Source organism: Parus major, chromosome 5 (genome assembly GCF_001522545.3).
Source record: "Parus major isolate Abel chromosome 5, Parus_major1.1, whole genome shotgun sequence".
In the NCBI taxonomy this organism is placed as follows: Eukaryota; Metazoa; Chordata; class Aves; order Passeriformes; family Paridae; genus Parus; species Parus major.
The window spans coordinates 12,978,192-13,001,557 of record NC_031774.1 but is presented as its reverse complement, the minus strand read 5'-3'; the positions used below and the strand labels follow the sequence as shown (position 1 = coordinate 13,001,557).

The 23,366-nt window shown below is 37.0% G+C and overlaps 1 protein-coding gene across 2 annotated transcripts in view; it reads left to right on the top strand.

Annotated features, from left to right (window-relative positions):
• The window catches only part of PIK3C2A (phosphatidylinositol-4-phosphate 3-kinase catalytic subunit type 2 alpha), a 39,066-nt gene that overhangs the window by 10,019 nt on the left and 5,681 nt on the right, over positions 1-23,366 (top strand). For both annotated transcript variants that reach the window (XM_015631091.1, XM_015631090.1), the window contains exons 4-26: positions 1,467-1,587; positions 2,248-2,359; positions 2,920-2,999; positions 3,114-3,177; positions 5,432-5,575; positions 7,576-7,618; positions 7,707-7,920; positions 8,016-8,138; positions 9,541-9,708; positions 11,900-12,008; positions 12,777-12,919; positions 13,553-13,741; positions 14,213-14,306; positions 14,563-14,657; positions 14,985-15,165; positions 15,698-15,802; positions 16,824-16,916; positions 17,141-17,270; positions 18,724-18,860; positions 19,529-19,698; positions 19,961-20,117; positions 20,532-20,641; positions 21,838-22,045. In XM_015631091.1, coding sequence (XP_015486577.1) covers positions 1,467-1,587; positions 2,248-2,359; positions 2,920-2,999; positions 3,114-3,177; positions 5,432-5,575; positions 7,576-7,618; positions 7,707-7,920; positions 8,016-8,138; positions 9,541-9,708; positions 11,900-12,008; positions 12,777-12,919; positions 13,553-13,741; positions 14,213-14,306; positions 14,563-14,657; positions 14,985-15,165; positions 15,698-15,802; positions 16,824-16,916; positions 17,141-17,270; positions 18,724-18,860; positions 19,529-19,698; positions 19,961-20,117; positions 20,532-20,641; positions 21,838-22,045 — 2,990 coding nt within the window. The remainder of the gene's footprint in view (positions 1-1,466; positions 1,588-2,247; positions 2,360-2,919; positions 3,000-3,113; positions 3,178-5,431; positions 5,576-7,575; positions 7,619-7,706; positions 7,921-8,015; positions 8,139-9,540; positions 9,709-11,899; positions 12,009-12,776; positions 12,920-13,552; positions 13,742-14,212; positions 14,307-14,562; positions 14,658-14,984; positions 15,166-15,697; positions 15,803-16,823; positions 16,917-17,140; positions 17,271-18,723; positions 18,861-19,528; positions 19,699-19,960; positions 20,118-20,531; positions 20,642-21,837; positions 22,046-23,366) is intronic.

Below are 23,366 nucleotides of genomic sequence, written 5' to 3'. Positions count from 1 at the left end.
GCTTATTTGAATTCATTTTGCATTCATTTATTAGACTTTGCTTGGAAGTTTGCTCTGTCTGAGCAAACATTTTGTGTCAGCAAGGAATTAATGTATTTGAATAAGATGTAGGGCAGGGAGAAGGTGGTAATGTCTTTGCAGTCTTCAGTGGGTTTTGCAGGGCTGGCAGACCTTTGGCAATGCAGCCTGTGGCTACAGCACAGAAACTATGCCTGCACGAACTATCACTGCATCTCTTTTCTTTATCAACTACCAGATATTCTCTGCTGAAGGTAGATTTCACCCAATAACAAGTTAAACAATCTTAATGTCTTAAAGTTTTTCTAAATTCTTACTTCCTATCATTCCTTGTTCTTGAATTTCACAGAGTCATTCTTCATATGTGCTTGTATACATCTGTGTTCGTAATAATTAATCATTTGTTAACGAGATGAAGAACATGTGTTATCTTGTGGAAAATTTTGTGGCATTATCTCTCTGTATCTACCATAGTAGTAATATTCCTTTCTTTAAGAAAAAAAAAATAGAAAATCAGGAAAGTCCCTGGAGGGAGGGAAAAAATCTCCACTCTGAAGGTACTGATGAAATATAAAATTGCTTTTATATGGTAGTTGTTTTACAGAATTTTGAGGCACTTAGTGATATTATTTGCAAATTATTTGAAGGAGATCATCAGAAGCTAGATAAGGAGGGCTAGAGAGCATTTTGTGTTTAAACATTTGTGTCATTCAAACTTATCTGTATTTTTAGTCAGTGACAGCTGGTGGCTGTGGGGGAATGGATTTTGGGTTTGACTGGGATTATGTTTTTGCTCTGTAGTTACTAAATAGAAGAGAGACTATTTTCCAAAAAGTGTTTGGAGCCTGATACAAAATTTCTGGCAGTTAAGAGTTGCATTTTGCAAAGGCTGGCTGATGATAACTGAGATCTGCTCTGTACTAAGTGGAAACTTCCTGAGCAAGTGGAAAGGAAAAACGGAAAAGGACTTCCAGTAGGATTTGCCTCAGCTGCAGCTGATAGTCAGTTCCTCAAAAGCAGAACAAATAGAAGAGATCCATCTCCAGCTCTTCAGATAGTGTTTTGTAAACTTTAAGTGCCTCTGGGATCATGTTGCTAAATAGGGCAAATAAATAATAATAATAATAATATAATTTAAAAAAACCCAAACAACTGTCCTCTGTCCTGCAGAATGTGTTTGTACTTCTGGTTTAGTGACTGCACTGTATCCTAATTTATAAAGATTTTTTGGGGCTTTTTATAATGGCAAGCAAGTGTTGTGGGATACCTTTTTTAGTGAGAGAAAGGTGAAGATCTCAAACTATGAAATTTAAGTGATAATAGAAGCATGGAAGTCTTCTCTATGGGTAATGCATGTAAATAAATAACTACAAATTGCGAGTGAACAATAGTTAATATCACTTGCTGTAGATTTGTATTTAACTTTTAGATGTAATTTCTTTAAACAGTGAGTTCCCCTGTTGAACTTATAATAATGCAGGCACTCTGCTGGGTGCATGATGACTTGAATGAAGTGGACATTGGCAGCTATATCCTGAAAGTCTGTGGCCAAGAAGAAGTTTTACAGAAGTAAGCAAACTCTTTTTCATTAATACTTAATTTCATGCTTTTTTCATGACACTGTTACCGAAAAGTGTATCTCTAGTGATTAAATGTGTGAAAGAAACCTTAAAAATGGGAGTCAGTCTTTGCACAAAGATCAGACCTTTTTGGAGTTGCTCTGGGATACAGCAAAGCAGGTTGTCATCAACTCTGTTCTAATGCAGATGTGTGTTTCCAGAGCATTTCTGTAGATGGATATTATAGTTTTTGACCACTCTTTAAATCTCAGAAACAAAAAAAAAATAAAAATCAACTGCTTTCTAATAAACTGGGGGAATTGTGTTTTGCAGGGTTTTGTTTGTTTCTTGGTTTGATTTTTGTTTGTTTGTTTTTGGATTTTTTTGGTGTTGTGATTTTTTTTCCAATGGTTTACAAAGCCCCATTAGTTTTTTGCGTTAGAATAGTTGGTTTCAGTGTTAACCACTGTCGTTACGAACTTTAGCACAAGTACAGGTACTTGCAATAATGTATAAGAATTTGTGCAGAAGTGAAATTCAGATCAAGGGTGGCATGGAGGTTGATTCACCATTTTCTTACTTCATGGCAGCACGTTGCCTGGAATATTTTGTGTGAGTTTTTGGAAAAGCAGTGCTCTGGTTGTGACTGTAGCTTGTTTTTGTTTCACAGCAAGCACTGCATAGGAAGTCACGAGTACATCCAGAACTGCCGCAAGTGGGACACGGACATCAAGCTGCAGCTCCTGACCCACAGCAGGATATGCAGCGACCTGGCACGAACAGTGAGTACCTCCCATCTGCAAGAGAGTGCTGGGTCCAAGGTGTGACCTCTTTGTGTGATTGACAAATTAGCATGTCTGCCTGGTGTTGGAAATGCTGTCCTCTTACCCTGCGAGGAATTGAAATACATAACTGAGTTCTCACAAGGCAAATTACATAAACAGGGATAATGCCTCTTACTAGAAACAAGTATTTTATACCTGGAAAAAGTGTGCAAGCAGTTGGACTAAACTCAAGGCCTGAAAAAGAAGGAACAAGTTTCAGAGTTAAATAAAAGTTGTGAACAGTTTTTGAGTTTAATTAAATACATATCAGACCATCAAAGAGGAAGGAAGGAGTATTTGGTATTTGCATAGTTGGGCACTTGATGGCTGTTTCTTCCCTCTGTCCCCATATGTATGCATTTCACAGGCTATTAAGTAGTTATTTCTTTTCCACTTTGAAGAGATCACTTTACATCTTTCCCCTTCAACACCCCAGGTGTTAGTAATAAATCTTCCAAAACAGCATGCAAATTATAGAAAGGTGACAACTGGACTTAGTACCTAATATTTTATTGCAGGAAGATGATGACAGGACACCTGTACATCTAACCAAACACCTCTGCAAAGTAGAAAAGCCTTTCAGAGAACCTGTGATAAGGTAATGTTTTGTGGTTATTTTAATAATTGAGTGCTGATCATTGCTGAATTCCTGACCAAGGTTGTGTTCTGTTCTGTTCTTGTACTTGTATTCAATAACTATTATTTCTTTCAGATCTTCCATTGAAGAGCTTCTTGAGGTTTATCACAAGCAAGTTAACATAGCCCTTAAGAATGAGGTATGGTCATGGTAGATCATTGCTGAACCAAAAGTAGCATGACCAAATTCACTGATAAGGTAGCTGGGAAAAAGACTTGCAGGTTTTCTCAGGGAAAGTGAGAATCTGAACAAGCTGTCAAATGTGAAATTATGATCATGGGTATTTGGATTTCTGTTCTTCTTTTCTTCCTGGCTTTTCATGCAAACCAGTTATCACCTGATCAGTACAACTAGAAATGTATCTTCCAAGTCCTGGGGTGCAAAATAATCTTTGCCTCAAACATGTTGGCAGAGGTTAATTCAGGAGAATAGGGAAGAGGTCTGAATTCTGACTATGGCTGTTGTTGACAGTCATGAAGAATGTATTTATTAACAGATAAAGATCTGCATAATAGAGAGCAGGAATAGTTGTGTACAATGGGAGTTAGAACTGAAGCATGTTTGGAACATACAAGTAAGTTTTACACAAATCATAATAACATCTTGTTCTGCATTATTCAATTAATTTAAAATACTTTGTAAAAAAATTGTCTGTTTCAGTGTATGACAGGTACCTTAAAGCAGCTTGAATGTTGAATAATTTAGAGTAATATCCTGTCTACAAAAGCTTATGGATATAACCTGCTTTGCTCATTTCTCAATGGAGAAGCTGCTTTTAACTAATGATAGTATTGTAACTTGGAGTCTTAAATGCTTAAACATTAGATAACTGTTTTTCTTAACCAGTTTCTATAAGAACAGTCTTGAAATGAATTATTTAATTGCAGTACTTTTCATTTCCACTGTGTTTGTTTGCCTCTCCAGGAATGCAAGTCTGAGCAAGCTGCTGTCTGCTATTCCATGCTCCCTTAATATTATTTAATTCCCTTGATGGGAATTCATGTGAATCACCCTTGATGGGGATTCACCACGTTCTCAAGGGTAGTTGTGAACACAATCTTTTTGAAGAAGAGTGAGCTGTTACTGCTCCCTTACTTGGTGGTGGTTTTGTTGCTTTGCTCTTGCAGCTGCTTCAGCTTTGTTTTAACTGTGATTTCACAGGCTCAGATGAGGAATGCAAAACATCTCGATTCAGACTTGTGTTCTATTCTTTGCCGTCTTTTTAAGGTTGGGAGATGTAGTTTGTAGGTGGTGATGATTAGGTCCAAATAGCAGCAGCTCTGCATTTGAAATTTTTTACTTCATTAAGTGAATTCCTGTAATACTCAGCAGCTGAAGCTTGCTAATCCAAGTGAAGAAGGGTAATCCATAAATAATCTGTACGTAGGATTTGATTTCACATTCTTGAACACTTTGAAACTTATCAATTGTCTTTTTATTGAGATTTGAGAGCCTGGGAGGAAAATAGCAGTGGAAATTTCTTTTTCCAAGTCACAAAGAAGCTGTTACCTTCAGTTTGTTGGCTTAGGAAGAATAGCTTAAATATTTACAGTGTCTTCTGACTTCTGTGGTTATTTTCTTACCAGAATAGTTAATTGTTGCCAGGTAACTCTCAATTTAAAAACTTTCTGATTCAAATGGCTTCTTTGCTATCCATTTGTAGGAAGGCCATGACACTACATCTGAGAGAATGGTGGTTGGGAATCAATTTACATCTTAGTGAGAATATTGAAGTAATTTTTCCTCTTATTTAGTTGTAATTGTGAACGAAACCTACACATTAAGTCTTCAAAAAGTTAACCATTTTTTTCAAAGTGAATATTTTAATTTTCTATATGTGTTCTTTAAAATTGGGTGAAGACTTTCCTTACATTAAAAAACAAGCCCCAGGAAACCTAGGATAATTCAGATTTCACTCAAGTGGCTTTTCTTCTGTTGGAAGAGTAGGAGGAGGAGAATATTAGGAGCATCTCAACTTTGTCTTAAGTAGCCTACAAAAGTATAATAAAGTGAAGTAAGAAAGAGTAGTTCCATCATGGAAGCCGTACTGTAGTGTAAGAAGTAGAAGTGTCAGTGTAATTTAAACCTGTATCTCTGAGTGCAGAAATTGAAACACTGCTTCTTTAGCATTGCTTCATCACATTAATTGAATTTTCTTCTTTGAACTGCACTTTCTTTTTAGGCCATAAGGGAAATTCGGCTTAGTATCTCATTAGAAAACAATTGTTTGCCAACAGTTTAATAGAAAAATGGTTGGGAACCTCCTTATGTTTCCTGGCACCCCATTCTAGGATCTGTACTGCTGGTTTTTTGGCATTCATAAGAAAGTTCTCAATATTGAGTTTTTTCTTTATTCTGATCAGATCAACCTGTTCTCTCGTATTTCTTATTAGAACCAGCATAAAGCAGTAGATCATGTAATTAAGACTGTCAGAAAAATCTGTTCTACATTGGATTGTGTAGAGACTCCTGCAATAACGGAATCAGTGAAGAAGCTCAGGAGGGCTGTTAATCTTCCAAGGATTAAAAATGCTGAGGTAAACTTTCACTCTATAAATTGCATATTTTAACTGATAAATATTATTTCACAGTCTTTAGTAGCTGGAAATGCCAGCAAGAGTTGTGTCAGGGTTATGTTGGGATCTTTTGTTATGTTTTATTTATTTATTTATTCTACTTGACATCTTCCATTTATGTTGACATCTCTCTGCTGTAAATTTATTAATCACTTGCTTTGGAAATATTTTCCTTCTCTAAATAGTGACTGTTTAAAAACAAGTTTCAAAGTACTGTTTTCTGATTCTGTAACTAGAAACTTGTGTCACAGCAGATGCCACTAAATCTGTCTGAGAGGAACTGGCAGGAGCTCATGCTGTCTAAAATTAATGCAGTTATGCTTTAAAAGAGGAATTGACATCATGTATTTTCCCAGTAGTGTTTGTGACTAGCAATAGCATCTTAAAACTCTTAACTGTTCATGCTCCTGCATTCCTGAGCATAAGGACAAACCCAAAATATCTCAAATAGCACAGAATTTGATGATGCAACTGCCTTACAATGAATGGTTCACTTAAGCAGGATGGTCTCAAGTCATGTTGTCAAAAACAGTCATTAGGTGGAGAAGAATGCAGATAAAAAAGGTAAATGATCTTATGCTATTTCTGTTGTCCTGCTGCCTTACTAGAGCAGCAATTCATGTGAAGCTCTATTTGCTTTTGCCTTCATCAGTTCAGGGATGTTTTTGTAGTACTAAGCAGAAGACAGATAAATATAGTTGTCACAAGAACTAAAATTCTTACAGGGAAGTGCAGAAGACATTAAGACAACATAGTGAAATACAGCATATAAATATTTTTTCAATGTTTGCTTTTTGATAGGAGAAAGCTGTAGAAATAATTAGATTATAGTGTACAAATAGCTCCCAAAAATGACGTTGGCTCCAGTAGAATTTGAAAAAGGTGGGATTTTATTAATAAAACCCTGCAATTATTTTATGATGGACATTGGCTTACACAGTAACGTGTATGAAGGCATTTAGGACTGCTTTCAGAAACAAAATTGCTATAAATATTGGAGACTTGCATCATAATCTTTTGTAAGATATTGTTTGATTTATTTTTTTTTTCCGAATAATTCTTTGTGGTTGGAAGAAGTGACCGTGTTTTTTGTAAGAATGTGAAATTTTTGATATTCAAACTTGAAGATACTTAATTAGTACATTAAAAGTGTAAGGAAGGCTTTTATTCTTCTGCAGCACTTGTGGCAAACTTCTTAGGAAGTTAGGAATTCACTGGGGTTTGATTTTAAACCACAAGCTTAGTTTCCATTAAAAATTTTTGTTTTATTGGGACTTGAATTTGGCATGGAACCTTTCCTGATTAGAAGGGAGTAAGTTCCCACGATTTGTTTGTCACCTCTTGGTTTTAAGTGTCTTTGTTGAGACCAGACATTGCTGTGATGTTGCATCATGTTGAGACTTCCATTTTAGCAGCCCAAGAAGCAAACAAAGATAGTACAGAGTAACAGTCCTTACTGTTCCTTTTCTCAGTTGTTTGATATTTCTCATATTCAGTAAATTTATAACTCTTCCAGCAAAAGGTACCTTACCACGAGCCACAAACAAAACAAAACAAAAAGCTGTTTAAAGCTGCTCAGATTTAAATTACTGGGCAATAAGTTAATGACCTCTGCTTTAATCCATAACAGCCCTGAGCAAGTTTTATCTCTACCCAACGAAGTTAGATTCTCCTGAGCAATATTCCAATGTACTATGTCTTTCTGGACTTCATAAAGAATGTCAAAACAGTTGATTTGACAAAAAATGAGCTTTTGAACTTGGTGAAGAGTTGCTCCATCATATGGAAATTGTGATGCTGCTAGTTAACTCTTGAGGAACTTTGAGTGAAATGATGTGTTATATAAACTTAAATATGAGGCTAATTCAGATACTTCATACTTTCTGTATAAGATACTTAATAGCTGTGGAAAATTAATATGGATTTTCATTATTGAAATTTCCTCTGACTTTATTGTGTAGGTATCCTTAAAATATGGTGATGACAATAGCAAGAGCCCCTCTGGTAAGTAAAGTTCTTAAATTTTTACTTAAAAACTATTTTGAGCTGGTTAATTCAGGAGGAAATGCATTCAAAATAAATTATCATTTAGGTTCACTGCGGCCTGAAAACCCTCTGAAAGTGAGTATAGACCAGTTAACAAGAGCAGTTGAGGCCCTTCTGCAACTGCACACCAACTCCTGTAGCAGTTCAGCAACAATTTCTCCAGAAGAGAGTAAGAGTACCAAGGAAGCTTGGACTGCCACAGAACATCTCCAATTCACAATATTTGCTGCTCATGGAATTTCTTCTGATTGGGTGTCAAAGTAAGTGGTTTACTTATTGTAAAATTTCTCCTTTTATAGATTTTTTTTTAATGTTTTTATGATTTTTTTATGTTTAATTCTTTTTCCTTGTCCAGTTATGAAAAATACTACTTGATTTGTTCTCTGACTCATAATGGAAAAGATCTGTTCAAACCTGTTCAGTCCAAGAAGGTTGGCACATACAAGAACTTCTTCTACTTGATTAAATGGGATGAGCTGTAAGTGAATTTAGCCTGTTAAAACTCAATAAAATGTTTTGTTTTGGCTAGCTGCTGAATACAGTCATTTCAAGCAACTCTTGGTTCTAATTCCATTTCAAGCATCCAAAGAACAATTTACTGATCAAAATCAGAAATATTTTTCCAAGTGGTATTTCAGTACCTATTTTAAAAGGGGGAATGGAAATGCTGGACAAGTGCCCTGTGCTAATGGTGTTTGTAGCATACAATTACAGGGAGCTGGGAAGGTCATAACATTCCTTGCAATGGGAATGCCTTGTGCTGCTTTAAGAGGGATTAAAGAATAAAGCTTGCTTGTATGTACTGCTCAATTTATGTAAATGGAGAGGAAAAGCAACTCACTTTTACTAACCTGAATATTGAATCAGTTTTTGTCCCAAATACAGAGGGTAGGAAGGAAGAAGAAAGGGCATGCAGAGAAAAGATAGGGAGATAATGGCAGGTGGTATCTGATAACTAAAAGGGGAACATTTTTCATTATCTGTGCACAGCTTAATCTCTGCCACTTGAGTTATCAGGCAGCCTGTCATAGCTGAAGCATCATGTGAGCTCCATGGTGCCCCATATCTACTCTCCTGACTGCTCTAAAGGTCAGAGATAGACCCTAAGGAATACCCTGAAAGTTTGTGGTGAACATATTATTTCAGACCAGCAATGATAGTTTCTAGAACACCTGCCGTCAGAGAGTACTCCAACCACCTTTTTTTTTTCTGGTGATGCACAGGATTAATTGTCACATCTTTTGCTGGCAATTACTCATGTATTACAGTGAAAGGCCTGCTAGATTGCTTAAAAGCTGCTGACACCTGTGTTGTGCTTTATAGTGCAATTTTCATGTTTTACAGAGAAATCAAACTAAAAGAACATTTTCAGGCAGTAAAAACAGTGTAAACAAAAGTGGAAGCTTGAGTAACTCAGTGAGGTGTATATTCCTCAGCTGCTTGCTTTATACATTTTGTACCATTTAGAATTTAACTTTCAGTAGTTCTTAATAGATTCTTTTATTTGGATGGAAAACTTTCAATTTGAAAAATGAGGAGGTGCCTAACATGGAGTTCTGTGTGCCCTTCCTAGTGAGTGGAGTGGGAAAACTGGTTATGCTGGACAGGTCAGTACTGTACAAGGAATATGATTTAATAGACAGAGATTAAAAAGTATTATACCAAATCGACAGTGCAGAAGTGCAATTCAACAGGTTTTACAAACTATTGGTGTGGGAGATGGAGTGGAATATGATTGCATGGATATTTAACACTTGTTCTTCAATGTTAATTGACTTTTTGAAAGCAAGAGGCATGAATGGATTGTATGGATAAGCCTGTAACTTACTAACGCTGCCTTTTTTTCTAACTGACTTATTTTTAATACTTTTATTTTGTAGAATAATTTTCCCCATCCAGATTTCACAGTTGCCTTTGGAATCAGTCTTATGTCTGACTTTGTTTGGAATCCTAAATCAAAGTAGTGGGAGTTCCCCTGACTCAAATAGGCAGAGAAAGGGCCCAGAAATTTTGGGTCAGGTTTCTCTACCTCTTTTTGATTTTAGGCGGTAAGTATCCAAAACATGGGTAAGATTATCAATATGGTTTGCTCTGTGTAAAGCTTCCTCCACACCTATAGCTATAGAAACTGCCTCTCTGATATTGAGCATAGTAGGCCATGATAAAGGTAAGAATTGCAAACTATACTGATACAGAAAAAATGCATTTCATTAAATAGAGGACAAAATGTGGTCCTGTGTTGTATGATTTCCATCTAACTGGCTGGAAAAACTTTACTACTGGAGGAAGTTCAATATTGTTTGGATGATTATATCCCAGAATATTCTAAAATAATTCTTTTTGATTCAGAGCCAAATTTATTTTAAACAATAAAGGGATAATTAACACGTGTGTTAAACTTGTGGCATATTTCTGGTTTGAAGTGGCTTTCCTTCAAATACAGCTGTTGAATGCTGTTACATGTTTTTCACTAAGAACGAAAAGCCTGCTGTAACTTTCCTAAGCTGAGTGTTTCTGGATTGGCTCAAGTTGCTTTGTGCTTCCATCTTTGATCATGAAGTGCATTCCAAAATGCTTATCACTTGGACAGCTACTCAGTGAGACATTAACCAGTCGGCTTGAACCACACGTGCCCAAATTAGACATTGTGTTGCAGAAACGATCACACCATTGCCAAACAGCTTCTGCACTTATGCTTAAGGTTTCCTATTTATGTGTGCTGCTGACTTCTAGGTCTTACTGGAAGTTTAAATTGTCAAGCAAGGCTGAAGAAAGGCAGACAGATCTTTCCTGGACAGTTACTGCTGTATGTTGCTTGACTGTTGTGTGCTTTGAGTCCTCTGGTTCTCGATTTCACTTTACTTGTTCTGCTTTCTCTTTTGTTTTGTGATGATTCCAACAGTTTGAGGGTGTTGCAGGGTTTAGGATTTCCTGCATTGCAAAGATGGCCTGCTGATGCTTTCAATCTCCACCAAAGCTTGTATTTCTTTTCATAAATGATGCTTATTTCAACCTTCTGCTTAAATGTTGCATTTCAGTCTCCTATCTAAATACCACATTTCACAGTATTTGAAAACACAGCTTTTGGTTTGAATTGCAAATTTATCTTGTCTTCATGGTATTCTCATAGGAGTTAGTTTGGGGAAAAAAACGTATTTTCTGTTTTTGCAGAACACTACAATGGTGTGTGTCATGCCAGAGCTTGCTGAGTGGCCTGTATGTAGCAGCTGTAGAGATGCTTAGTGGTCTAACCCACTTGCAGTCCACACAAATTAAATCCAGACCTGCATAATTAAAGCTGGTAGCCAAATATTCCAGTTACAGTTGAAAATAGCATCAATGACAGGCAGGAGCTAAAACTTGAAACTAACTGAAATAATGGGGAGAGCAAAACTGGTCATGTATGTGTTTTGGAAGAATCTATGGCCAAGTTAGAATTCCTTCTGCTGAAGTGCATGTGAAGGTACTTAAAATGTCATTACTTGTGGATGAGACAGAAGGCTGTGGCAAGTGTATTAATTTGGAGAACTATTCAAAAGCATAAGCTGTTCAGTTGTGCTTTAGTGGCATGATTTGGTAATCTTTATTGGCATGGCAAGCTCATTGTTAATCAATATTTACATATAACAACCTGTTCTTTATTTGAAATACATATAAAACCTAAAAGATCTTTCAAAATATACTTAAGGCTTGGCCTTCAAACAGCCTTTTGAGCAGAATTTTGATTTTAATAGACTGATAGAAGTTTTCTGTAGCCAACATAAAACACTTAATTGATTTATGAAGTGCCTACTAGTGCAGTTGTGCCCTACTACAATTGGAAATGGTATTAATGTTGGGAATACACTGGCAAATGCAAATGTCATTTGATATACCCTTGCAGAATCTGGTAATGTGGGAAGTCCAAGCAAATGGTGATGCCTGTAAGATTCATATGCCTGGGCCATTTTTCTAGAAGCTAAGAAGAATGTATGTGTGTGTGTTTGTGTTCAGTTTTTTTCTCAGAGGCAAAAGTATTCCTTTTCTGACTTAAAGAACAGGGAGCATCTAATTTATCTGTGCAACTAAATCAAAACTGAACTTTTTCCATTGTCTTTTCCACTTAAAAGTGTGCAGTCCATTAAAGCACTTACAGTACAGACGACAGCCAGTGAAAATCAGTAAATTCATTTGACAACTAGTAGCTTTGTGAAGTAAAGAGACTGTGATACTAATGACCTGTGCATGTTCTTTTCTCAGACTGTTAACTTGTGGGACAAAGCTGTTGCAACTGTGGACCTCATCACATCTGCATCATGTGTCAGGGATGGCCAGTAAGAAAGGAAATACGGAAAGAATAGTGTTGCAGGTTATATATAATTCTGATTTACTCTATTCTTTGTTTGAATACTGTGACTTGTAAGTCATATTAGATAAATATTTGGGGGAAAGTAGTGCTAAGTAATATTTGAAAATGAGTATAGAATAGTGATAACTAAACTGTAAGGGCAAAGAGTGTGAAGTTCCTGGAAGTCTCTACAAATCTGTTATTGAATAACTTTCTGGAAGTAAGAAAAATCAGAAGTGCTTTGGCATTACATGCTGTCAGTACTGGGAGAGAATGCTTTTGAAAGCAATCCATAGAAATGTGTGCTGAGATGGGGCTTGTCTGGACATGAGCAGTAGCAATTCCAGCTCCTTTACAGAACAATAGCACCTCTCTCTCAATTCAGAGTTCAAATTTCCCCCCAAAGAGAAGGTGCCTTACTAGGCATGGCTCAGCAGTCACAAAACATGGCCTGAGTCAGTGGTTGGAAAACAGTGGAAACCACTGGTGTGGTTTGAAAGTTCTGTGATTATCTCTGCTCTAAGCATTCTCACTTCTCTTCTGAGGACTGCTCCAGCCACTGCATTGTGCAATAACACAGCTGTACATTTAGGAACCATAGTCATGTAGAAGAATTGAGATAGGAAAAAATATTCAGCAAACAGTAGCTGGGGACTGTTGCACTTGCAGAACTAAAGAGGTCAGATACCCAAATATCTGAGAGTGCTGGAAGGGTGAGCTTTCTCTACGTAAGGACTTGCATCATCTTTATTTTTTCTTTTTTCTTCTTTTTTTTTTTTTTTTCCCCAGATTGACTTCCCATCCCTTTCTTTTGACATTGAATATAAAATGCCTCAAGCTGCAAAGAGTACTGTGCATCATTCTGTAGAAACATTAGAAAAGCCATTGAGAGAACGTCTCCTTGCCATTCTCTCCAAGGATAGCACCATTGGGTACGTCCATTTCTTCCAGCTGGGTTCTTTTTGCACATGACAATTTGTAGCTAGGATATAGAATGCTTATATATTCTTAAGTTTCTGTAGTTTTTTTTAATATTTTGAAAACCTGTAGAAACTTAAACAAGAGATTGAATTAAACCATGTGAAATCATGGTACTGATTTAATGAATTTCCTTGTGCTTTCCATGGCTGGTGCTATAATAGTTTCTTGCTGCAAGACTGTTGCCCCCTTGCCTGCCTGTTATAGTCACCTGTTCCTGCTTGGCAGTTTCTCAGTTCCAGGCAGCAGTGGCAGTCTCAGCAGTGGCTGTTGATGTGCCATGGGAGCTTTTCTGGCTCATTTGGCTTTTTTACTCATCTGCACCAAACTAACATTGATGTTTTTGGTTTATTTCAGATTATAATAAAACTTAATTTTGTCCTGCCCAAATGATAAATTTGAACAAATGTTTCCTTAATGGTTTTATTTGGCTTCTTGTTTTGACTTTTGTGGAAAAAGGAGTCATTTCAATGTGATTCCATTCTGTGTGTTAAATTATCTGTATGAATACAACAATCAGTGGTATTTGGGTTATTCAAGTGATGGTTTGTCATGTGCATTATAAACTGAAATGCTCTTGTCTGCAGGCTGTCAAAAGAAGATAAAGAATTTTTGTGGGAGAAGAGACATTATTGTCATAGCCATCCTAATAGCCTACCAAAAATACTGGTTAGTGCCCCTCACTGGGACTGGGCAAGTCTTCCAGAAATATATTCAATACTTCAGCAGTGGCCTCCTTTATCACCCTTAGCTGCCCTGGAACTACTTGATTCAAAGTAAGAAAACCAGTGTAAATGAACTCTGTGTTTTGTTCAGCATTAAATGACTCTTCTTTGGCAGAAGATCCTGGAATGGTGTTCTATGGGAAAATACTGCTGCATTTCTTGTGGCAAAAGTTAAATGTTTCTAAAATTTTAAAGAACCCCATGCCTATTTTATTGATATAGGCGTGACCAAGTCATGTAATGAAAGCATAGCAACAGTGGTTAGGGTTCTGAAGTTTAACATGCAACAGGACAGGAGTTCATACAACCAGAGTTTTGAGAGGTTTTGAGTGTGCTTTTCCTAAATATGCACATGTGGTTGCATCTTATGTGATGAAGGGCCTCATACTTGTAGATTTCTTATTGAGCTTTTGAAGACTTTATACAGTTGCTTTTCTGTGTAGCTGATCTCAAAAAAAGAATAAGAAAAAAAATCCTACACAAACAGAGAACACTTAATGTGGATTTGTGGTGACTTTCTAGGTTTGCTGATCAGGAAGTACGAAGTACAGCTGTGAACTGGATAGAGACATTGAGTGATGATGAGTTAACAGATTTCCTCCCGCAGTTTGTACAGGTAAGACTTTCTGCCTACACAGAGATTTGAATTTTTCTGGCTCTTAAAAACCCAAAGGAATTGCTTCTGACTCGTAGCAGAAGTACAGTTGTGTGCCTCTTACTGTAATGCACAGTAGGGGAAACAGTTTGAATAAATAATCACTTTGTGACTGTCCAAAGTATTTGTGGTAATTCTGTCTGTGCATTAGTCACAAAATATGTTTTCATCAAGAATTAAATGCAGACCTGATTTATGTAATTTCCATTGTATTTAGGCATTGAAGTATGAAACCTACCTTGACAGTGCTCTTGTGAAATTTCTTTTGGCTCGGGCACTTGGAAGCATTCGGATTGCGCACTACTTGTACTGGTAAGGGGTTCTTTGTTCCATTGCTCCTGTAATGTGTGTGCCACAAGATCAGTATTTTCAGGTAAAAAATCCTTCTTAATGTCATCATTCAATAACATAACAATGACTGTTGTGAATGGTGATTATACAGAATGTAGCTCCTGGTTGTTGGTTTGGGTTTTTTTTAATGAAAGAACAGGTAGTGACTCTATAAAGCACGAACTTATCTTTTCTATCCTGTATATCCATAATTTCAGACATTTAGTATTGATTCACTAAAATATTTTAATGCCTTAATTGTTTGCTGCATTTTCCATAGGAAAATTTAACCTATCTCCTTTATTTCAGGCTTCTTAAGGATACACTGTATGATACAAAGTTTGGTATAAGGTATGAGCAAATTCTTGGAGCTTTTCTTTCAGTCTGTGGAAAAAGGCTGAGGGAAGAGCTGGAGAAGCAGACCAGGCTAGTGCAGCTCTTTGGAATGGTAGCAGAAAGAGTAAAGCAAACGAGTGGATCTGCTCGGCAGGTGTGTATATATTTTTAATTCAAAACTAATCTACTTAATTATCTTTTTAGTCTAAATTCAAAATGTTATGTAAATATATAAGATTTATGAACACGTTGCTCCGCAATGCTTAATTAAGTTGATGCTTTTGTCAAGTTTATCACCTGAAACATGGTGGTGAGGTGATAGGGCAGAAAGTATAGGATGGTTTCTGTGTATGATCAACTGGAAATTAATTTAAACCTATTACTGCTGAAAAATGATTTTGTCATGCAAAATAATGGGATATCTGTTTTCGTGCTGATAATAGAACTTAGAGTTTGATGGACTGGGATGCTGTCATCTGGTTCAGTCAAAAAAACCCCACAAACATGTGTGATGAGTGTTACATTGCTAAGGTTAGGTATTTTTAATAGCTAAGACAGCAGCTGTAGTTTCTAGTATTCCTTTGACACTGAGGAGTTAAAATAGTCTTCAGGGTAACTTTGTCCAGAGGTTTTCTGTAGATGCTTCAGTTAGCAAAATGTCAGCTGAATTTTCTTTTTGTCTGCAGGTTGCCTTGCAAAATGGCATGGAGCGTGTGCAATTATTTTTCTTGAAGAACAAATGCCGTTTGCCTCTCAATCCCAGTCTTGTGGCAAAAGAGTTAAATATTAAGGTACTGCATGTTCAGGTTTCAAAACCCTTTTGCAAAAACTACATCTAGGTAAAGCTTTTACAAATGAAAAAAATTATTTCCACTGCTTGGAAGCTCTTTATGCTATGAAGATGGGGTTTAATCAAAAATGCTATTGAATAAGGCAGCAAAATTCGCAGAGCAAAGATAAAATGTGCACAAATACAGTGTAAAACCAACAAAGGCACTTGTGTTAGAAAATATAGACATATATCTGTAATAACTTTATTACATCTTCAGACCCTGTCTCCTGAGACCAGCAATCCTGAAAGTGCATGAAAAAATCACGTGTGTGTTAGTAATCAAAAGAGGAAATTGACCAAGAGTATAAAAAGTTCAAGCAGTGGGTAAATACTGTGAAACGTGTGAAACTACATTTTACTGGTTGTGTCCAGAGATGCTGGGGAGGGAGGCAATAGCTTTATTTTATTGTGAAGGTCCAGCAAGTAATAATGTAGGAGAAGCAGGTAGATTATTTTTCCAGAACTCTGCAAGGTTTGACGTCTGCTCAACCACAGTCTTGATTATATCATTATGCATGACTGAAAACCTAAAGGTTTGTTAACGCTTGAGCTAATCCTGTGTTTGAGAGACAGCTCATCTCACTTGCCTTCTCTACTGTAACTATTAAATCACGAGCAGGGACTTGAAAGCACATAAATAAGAAGATACTGTGAAACACACAAATACACATTTTTAATACATCTTCTAGGTTAAAAAAAAAAAAAAAGCTGCTGATAAAATATTTATTCATGTTTTATTTGCTCTTCCCTTCAGAATGTATAAAACATCACTGTGCAGCACTGTTGGCTTTTGTACAAGAATTCAACAAGTAGCAGCCAAAGGGCTCATTATTCAAAGGAAGCACGTATTCACCACAATTGAAATGTTAAAAGTCTGAATAGACACATTGTGTGTCAAACCTTCTTGTTGTCAGAATGTCTTGTTTTCTGGGCTAGCAGGAATAGTTCTTTCTGACCATTGACACTAAATCTTCTTGCAGGCCTGTTCTTTCTTCAGCTCCAATGCAGTACCACTCAAAGTTGCACTGATAAATGCAGACCCGCTGGGAGAAGAAATTAATGTGATGTTTAAGGTAGGCCTTACATGTGTATTGGAGAAAAGAGGTTGAATGATAATCACTATTTCGCTGGTATCAATTAATTTTAGCATATAAGCTTAGTTATTCTGTGAGTTTGCTCCTGTGTTTCTAGAAAGCAACATGTGAACATAAAAATCTACCACGTGAAAGTTTAACTGTAGCCTCTTTCTCTTTTAAGTTTACTGTATCACTGGTTAACTTTTATTTTTCTATTTAAGGTTGGAGAAGATCTGAGACAAGATATGTTGGCTTTACAAATGATTAAGATCATGGATAAGATCTGGCTGCAAGAGGGACTGGATCTAAGAATGGTTATCTTCAAGTGTCTCTCAACTGGAAAAGACCGAGGTGCTAAACCAGATGACGCTTTTAACCTTTGCTCCCCCATTTCAGTTTCTTGTCACACTGATAGTGAAAAACCCCTGGGCAGTAGGTGCCAAGGAACACTTCCACTGCAAGGAACTTCATTACTTGAGAGTATAATAAGTTAAATTGTTCTGAATTTCCTGATGGCTGAGTGACATCTAAATATGTTTCTTCTCTTGGCCGTTCCGTTGTCAATGAACAGTGGTACAAACAAACAAATACAGTGATAAATGCTAAGGTTGCTCTTGATGCTCTTACTGCAAGAAAATACTGGTGCTATAGCAATCCTTATTCTGAAAGTTTAATTATAGTGAAAGTATTCCAATGCAAACCAAAATGCTGAAGTGTCTGGAATCTCCTGCACGTGAGGGAGTATCATTCTTGTACTGAAACACGTAAAAAGCTGAAAAATTTAAACTAGCCCTTCCCATGCACACACACTATTCCTCAGAATTAGTGTCATGCTGGTGAAAGTTCCTTGGCAATATGAGGGTGTCTCTGGGGTTTGAAAGTAGGTCACAGAACTCTTGAGTGCAAATACTGCCCTGCACCTTGAACATGCTTTTTGCTAGTTTTAGCTAATTCTCTAGAGCTAGCCAATAGAAACCAAAGATATTTAAGAGGATAAACAACTTAAGTATTTCTTCATTCAGATGAACAGCATGACCAAAACTCTTAAATGCATGGAAAAGATGGAACTCTAGGTTGGCAAAACTAAGCAAAAGGCTTCTATTTATGTAAGACTTGCTTTTTGGAGAAACAGATGGGTTTTCCTCCTACTTTGAATGATGATTTATAGTTAGTTTTTTTTTTCTTGCTGCTAATATTAGTGTCCTTAATGTACTCAAAAGATTAAAGGGGAAAAGTAAAATGGATGCAAATCACAGATGTACCTTTAGTAGCTCTTGCCAAGACAGAAGTAAAATTCTGTTAGTCAACTAAATGTTTTTATTTTATGATTTAGCTATACAAATATTTTTAGTAAATTACATCTCCAAAGGAAAGCCACATACAAAGCCCATTGTCTGGTCTGTTTCAACACTTGACAGCAGATAAAGTCACTAGATTAATTCACTGTTAGTGTGTGAGAATTGTCAGCATCAAAGTATTTTGCCGAAATTAGACTAAGAGGAGTTTATGTGGTAGAAACTAATAATTCAAAGTATAACTTAAGCGTTCATCCTAGCAACTGTAACTAGTTGTAGTAAAGCACTTTAAGTTGGATTGCTACATGTGTTTCATGGTTTACTTGTAACATAGTCTGTGGAAATGCTTAGTGGACTAAGAGAATAATTTTTGCACCTAACTGGGTTTTGAAGGAGGTTGGTCTAAGACTGAAAAATTCGTCCTTGTTAGGAAAGTTTCTACTGAATAATGAAAATGCAGGATAACTTAAGGAGATCGCTAAAAGCAGTTTGTTTTATTCTACATCAAGGCATGGTAGAGCTTGTTCCTGCTTCAGATACACTCAGGAAAATTCAAGTGGAATATGGAGTGACAGGTTCTTTTAAGGACAAGCCTTTGGCAGAATGGTTGCGGAAGTATAATCCTACAGAGGAGGAGTATGAAAAGGTAACTTGAGCACTGTTTTTTTTGAAGATCTTCTGAAAGGGTCAAGTACAATCTGATGAAAAGAATGAAATTCATATTCCAGATCTTCCACTGAAGTTTTTGTTTTATATATTTAAGAAACGTATTTTTTTTCTAAACTTGAAAAAGAGCAAATAAAAATCCCCCCTATAAAAGGGAGCCAGATGGATTCTTATAGTTGTTATTTGATATAGAAAAAATGTACTTTAAATTTAAGAGAGGGGGCAATAGTGGCCTCTCTTAATTAGTGAACTACAATTAATTGTAGTTCAGGAGCAATGGCCTCTTTTTGTACACGTGAGGTTCAGAAATTAAAATATTTTTTTGGGTTATAATGCTGTTATATAATACATAGGAAATTCAAGTCTTGTACCCTTTTCTTTGCTAACATAGTTTTGTGATTTGTATTCAACTCCTGTTTTCTCTTTCATTCATGTAAAAAATAACCATTTTTGCTGGAAAGTGGGATATCAAGGGATTTTAGCAAAGCTGTTTGAAGAACAGTATTTGGGAAAAAAACTCCACCATATTTATGGTCTGTTTTGCCTGCACTGGATTTTCCACTCATCGAGATTGACTGTTGAATACATGAATTATGTTTTTCCACTAATATTTTATCTCAATTCACTTGTTTTCTCTCTCTCCCCCAGGCTTCAGAGAACTTCATCTACTCTTGTGCAGGATGCTGTGTAGCTACTTATGTCCTGGGAATCTGTGACCGCCACAATGATAACATAATGCTCCGGAGCACTGGGCATATGTTTCACATCGACTTTGGAAAGTTTTTGGGACATGCACAAATGTTTGGTAGCTTTAAAAGGTATTTTCTGTACCTAAGCAATGTAGAGAATGAAGTGATTTTCTTTCCAATTGTTGCTTTGGGATATCTGCTGTAGGTCCAGTACCATGTGAATGTGCTGTGTAACCTGAGGCAGCACTTGGGAGAGGAATGCAAGCCAAAGCTATGAAACAGCATTAATGGAGTACTTAATACCATTAACTCGGGGTGGGGATGGAGGGCAGCAGGAAGCACAGTGCAGAGACCTTATGATGAACTCACAGATTCTGTGCTTTTTGAACAGGGATCGAGCTCCTTTTGTGCTGACATCAGATATGGCTTATGTCATTAATGGCGGGGAAAAACCCACAATTCGCTTTCAACTGTTCGTGGATCTCTGTTGCCAAGCTTACAACTTGATAAGGAAACATGCCAGCCTCTTCCTTAACCTACTTTCATTGGTAATCATTTTTCACATTCAGTTGAAACTTGGTAGATCTGTCATGCTGGGTTGTATTAAAAACTGTGGTTTTTATGGTGCAGAAATTCATAATGCAGGCTTTTTTTAAATGCCAGAAACATCTGATCTATTTTTTGGGAAGCTTTACTTGGAATCTTTTAAGCTTTTTTACTGCCTACCTATTTCTTGAAAATTTAAAACGAATGTACTACCACAAATTGCACTGCAAACCGTTTTTAAGTGCTTTTAATTTGGCAGAAATGTTGAATAACTGATGATTATAAGTAATTGTTGTCCCTTGCTGTTAGTATATAGCAATTTAGTGCAGTTACAAATGAATTTGAGGGTCTAAGTCTTTACCATTTCAGTATAAAATCATACTGCGTTTATTGCATTAAAACTAAATTTATTGCAGATGCTTTCTTCTGGGTTACCAGAACTAAGTGGGATTCAGGACTTGAAGTATGTCCAGGATGCTCTCCAGCCCCAAACAACAGATGCAGAAGCCACCATTTTCTTCACAAGGTACTGGATATGGGAAAACTAAAATATCTCCCACTATCGTCCTCTAAATATGAGATTTCTGATAGGAAAAAACGTACTAGGGACGGTCACAAATGTGTCTGTACAAGTTGAACAGTTACACTGCACAGTCATAAAATAACAGTTAACTACTTAGGTAAAATCATTTCCATAGAAGAGTAATGCTTGTGCTAACATACCTTGCAGATTTTAGGGGTGACCTTGTGTGAAAAATTGGTTTAAAGTGCTGAGAGTAAATAATTCTGTCTGGCTGTTTAACACTTACATTTTGAATACATCCTAAATTGCTTAACAGCAGAGTATATGATGGAAAGCATTGTAAAGGAATTCTCTCTTGGAGAGGTGCTTTTGCACACTGGGGAGGGAGGGATGGTGGAGGAGTGCATTCAGTGTAACTGAGGTGTTGCTATGTGTTAGAAAACTGTTACTGTACTTCAGCTATACAAGGGAAACTGCAGTGGTGTGCATGCCATTTAGAATCATAGAAAAGTTTAGGTAGGAAGAGACGTTTAAAGGCCATCTAAGACCAATCCCCCTGCAATGAGCAGGGACATCCTCAACTAGATGAACTTCCTCAGAAACCTGTCCTGACATCTACAACAGCTCTGGGCAGCCTGTTCTGGTGTTTCACCACTCTTACTGTAAAAAAAAAAAAAAAAAAAAAAAAAAATCTTATATTTAATTTGAATCTATCCTCATATACTTTATCCCTTGTCCTATTCCAACAGGTCCTGCTAAAAGGTTTGTCCCCATCTTTTGTGTGAGTTCCCTTTAAGTAGGAATGGCCTCCCCATGAAAGGCCACAGTAAGATCTCCCCAGAGCCTTCTCCAGTCTGAGCAATCCCCATTTTCTCAGTCTGTTTTCACAGGAGATGTGTTCATCCTTCTGATAATTTCTGTGGCCCTCCTCTGGACCTCCTCCAACAGGTCCATGTCTTGCCAGGGCTCCAGAGTTGGATGCATGTCTGGAAAACCTTCATGTCTTCAATATAAACCTATTCCAAAGTTTGGATACTGAGTCTTCTATTAGATGTTGATATGATACTAATTATATAGCCCTTTGATCACTCTTACAAACCATTTGTTTGTCAGCAAGAAATAGGGTTTATTTTTCTTAGACTTCATTCTGACACACTGACAGAACCACTTTCGTGTGTTTTGACATTTTCTTTTTCTAGACTGATCGAATCCAGTCTGGGAAGTGTTGCCACAAAGTTCAATTTCTTCATTCACAACTTGGCTCAGCTGCGTTTCTCAGGTCTGCCTTCTAACGATGAGGCCATCCTGTCATTTTCTGCTAAAACCTATTCTCTCAAACAAGATGGCCGAATCAAACAAGTATCTGTGTTTACGTATCAGAAGAGATACAACCCAGATAAACATTACGTAAGTATGTGGGAGCTGTTTCCACTCAGGGAGGATAATGGTGTATTTTCTTCCAACAAGATACAGCAGGGACAGCTGACCAAAGCCAGCCAAAGGGATATTCCACAGTGTATGATGTCACTGTCAGCAACAAACACTGTGGGTACAGGAAGAAGGCAGAGGACAGGACAGGGTTGTCTTCCAAGGTGGTTGTTTCGGAACTGGCTGAGCATGGACCTGATTGTGGGCTGTGGTGATTGTCTTGCGTCACCTTCCCTCCCCAGAACTGTCTTTATCTCAGCCCACAGATCTTCTCACTCTTGCTCTTGTTCTCCCCACTGTCCCACTGGTGAGGGGGTGGGAGTGAGCAAGCACTCACTTGTGTGGGTGCTGAGCTGCTGGCCAGGATAATCCAGCAACAGCACTGCTAGAGCACAGACTGGCATTTATAGCATCCCATAATATCTTTCAAAATGAAAACACCTCTTGAAAAGAATCTCAAAGGAAGTAGAAAGGGCAGAAGTAGTGTTGGTGGAGATTATTTTAAAATACAGGAATTTGAGGCATGTTGATGAGCTTTAATGTAGCTGACTTCTGTAAAATGGCTCCTTCCTGAGTAGGAGTCATTAAATCATACACACTGGTCTTGGTCTGACCTTCCAGTAAAGTTTGATTTGTTCTTCCTAAGTAAAAGCATTGTTTCCTGTATTAATAGATTTACACTCTTAGTCTTACTAGAGGCACTAACCACTGCAAGTTGCCATCAGGATTTTAATAGACCTGGGTTACTCTTTGAGACTTAATATTTGTATTCCTATCCAGGTGTGCAACCTTTTTTATTTTTTTTAGTTGTTTCATTTGTCTACTGCTATTTGCTGGGCTGGAGTAATCAGCTTAAGTTCCATTGTCCTGAATTTTTTATGTGAGCTATATTGATAGATGCAGATGTATCTCTTTCCAAGCTGTGTTTGCATATCTGACCAATGCTGAAGTGAAGAGCTTTGTATTGAATCACTGTATAATAAATGTATTTGAGTGCCCCTGATCTAAGTCACAACAGCCTTGCCTCTTCCAGGAAACTGTTAGGATGGTCTAGATTCTGTCTAGATGTTTAAAGTTAAATTATATGTCATAAGTTCAACTCCTCTACACATAAAATGAGGCCACTGAACTGAATTTTCTGTGTAGCTCTCAAACTTCATTTCTCTTGAGTAATGTGAATATATTCTGGGACTGTACCCACAATACTTTGAAAAATTGTTTTTGTATAATGCAGTGCACTTGCATCCTCCCACCAAATTATCACTTTAAAAGTGGAATCCTTTAGAATCAGGAGGGAATT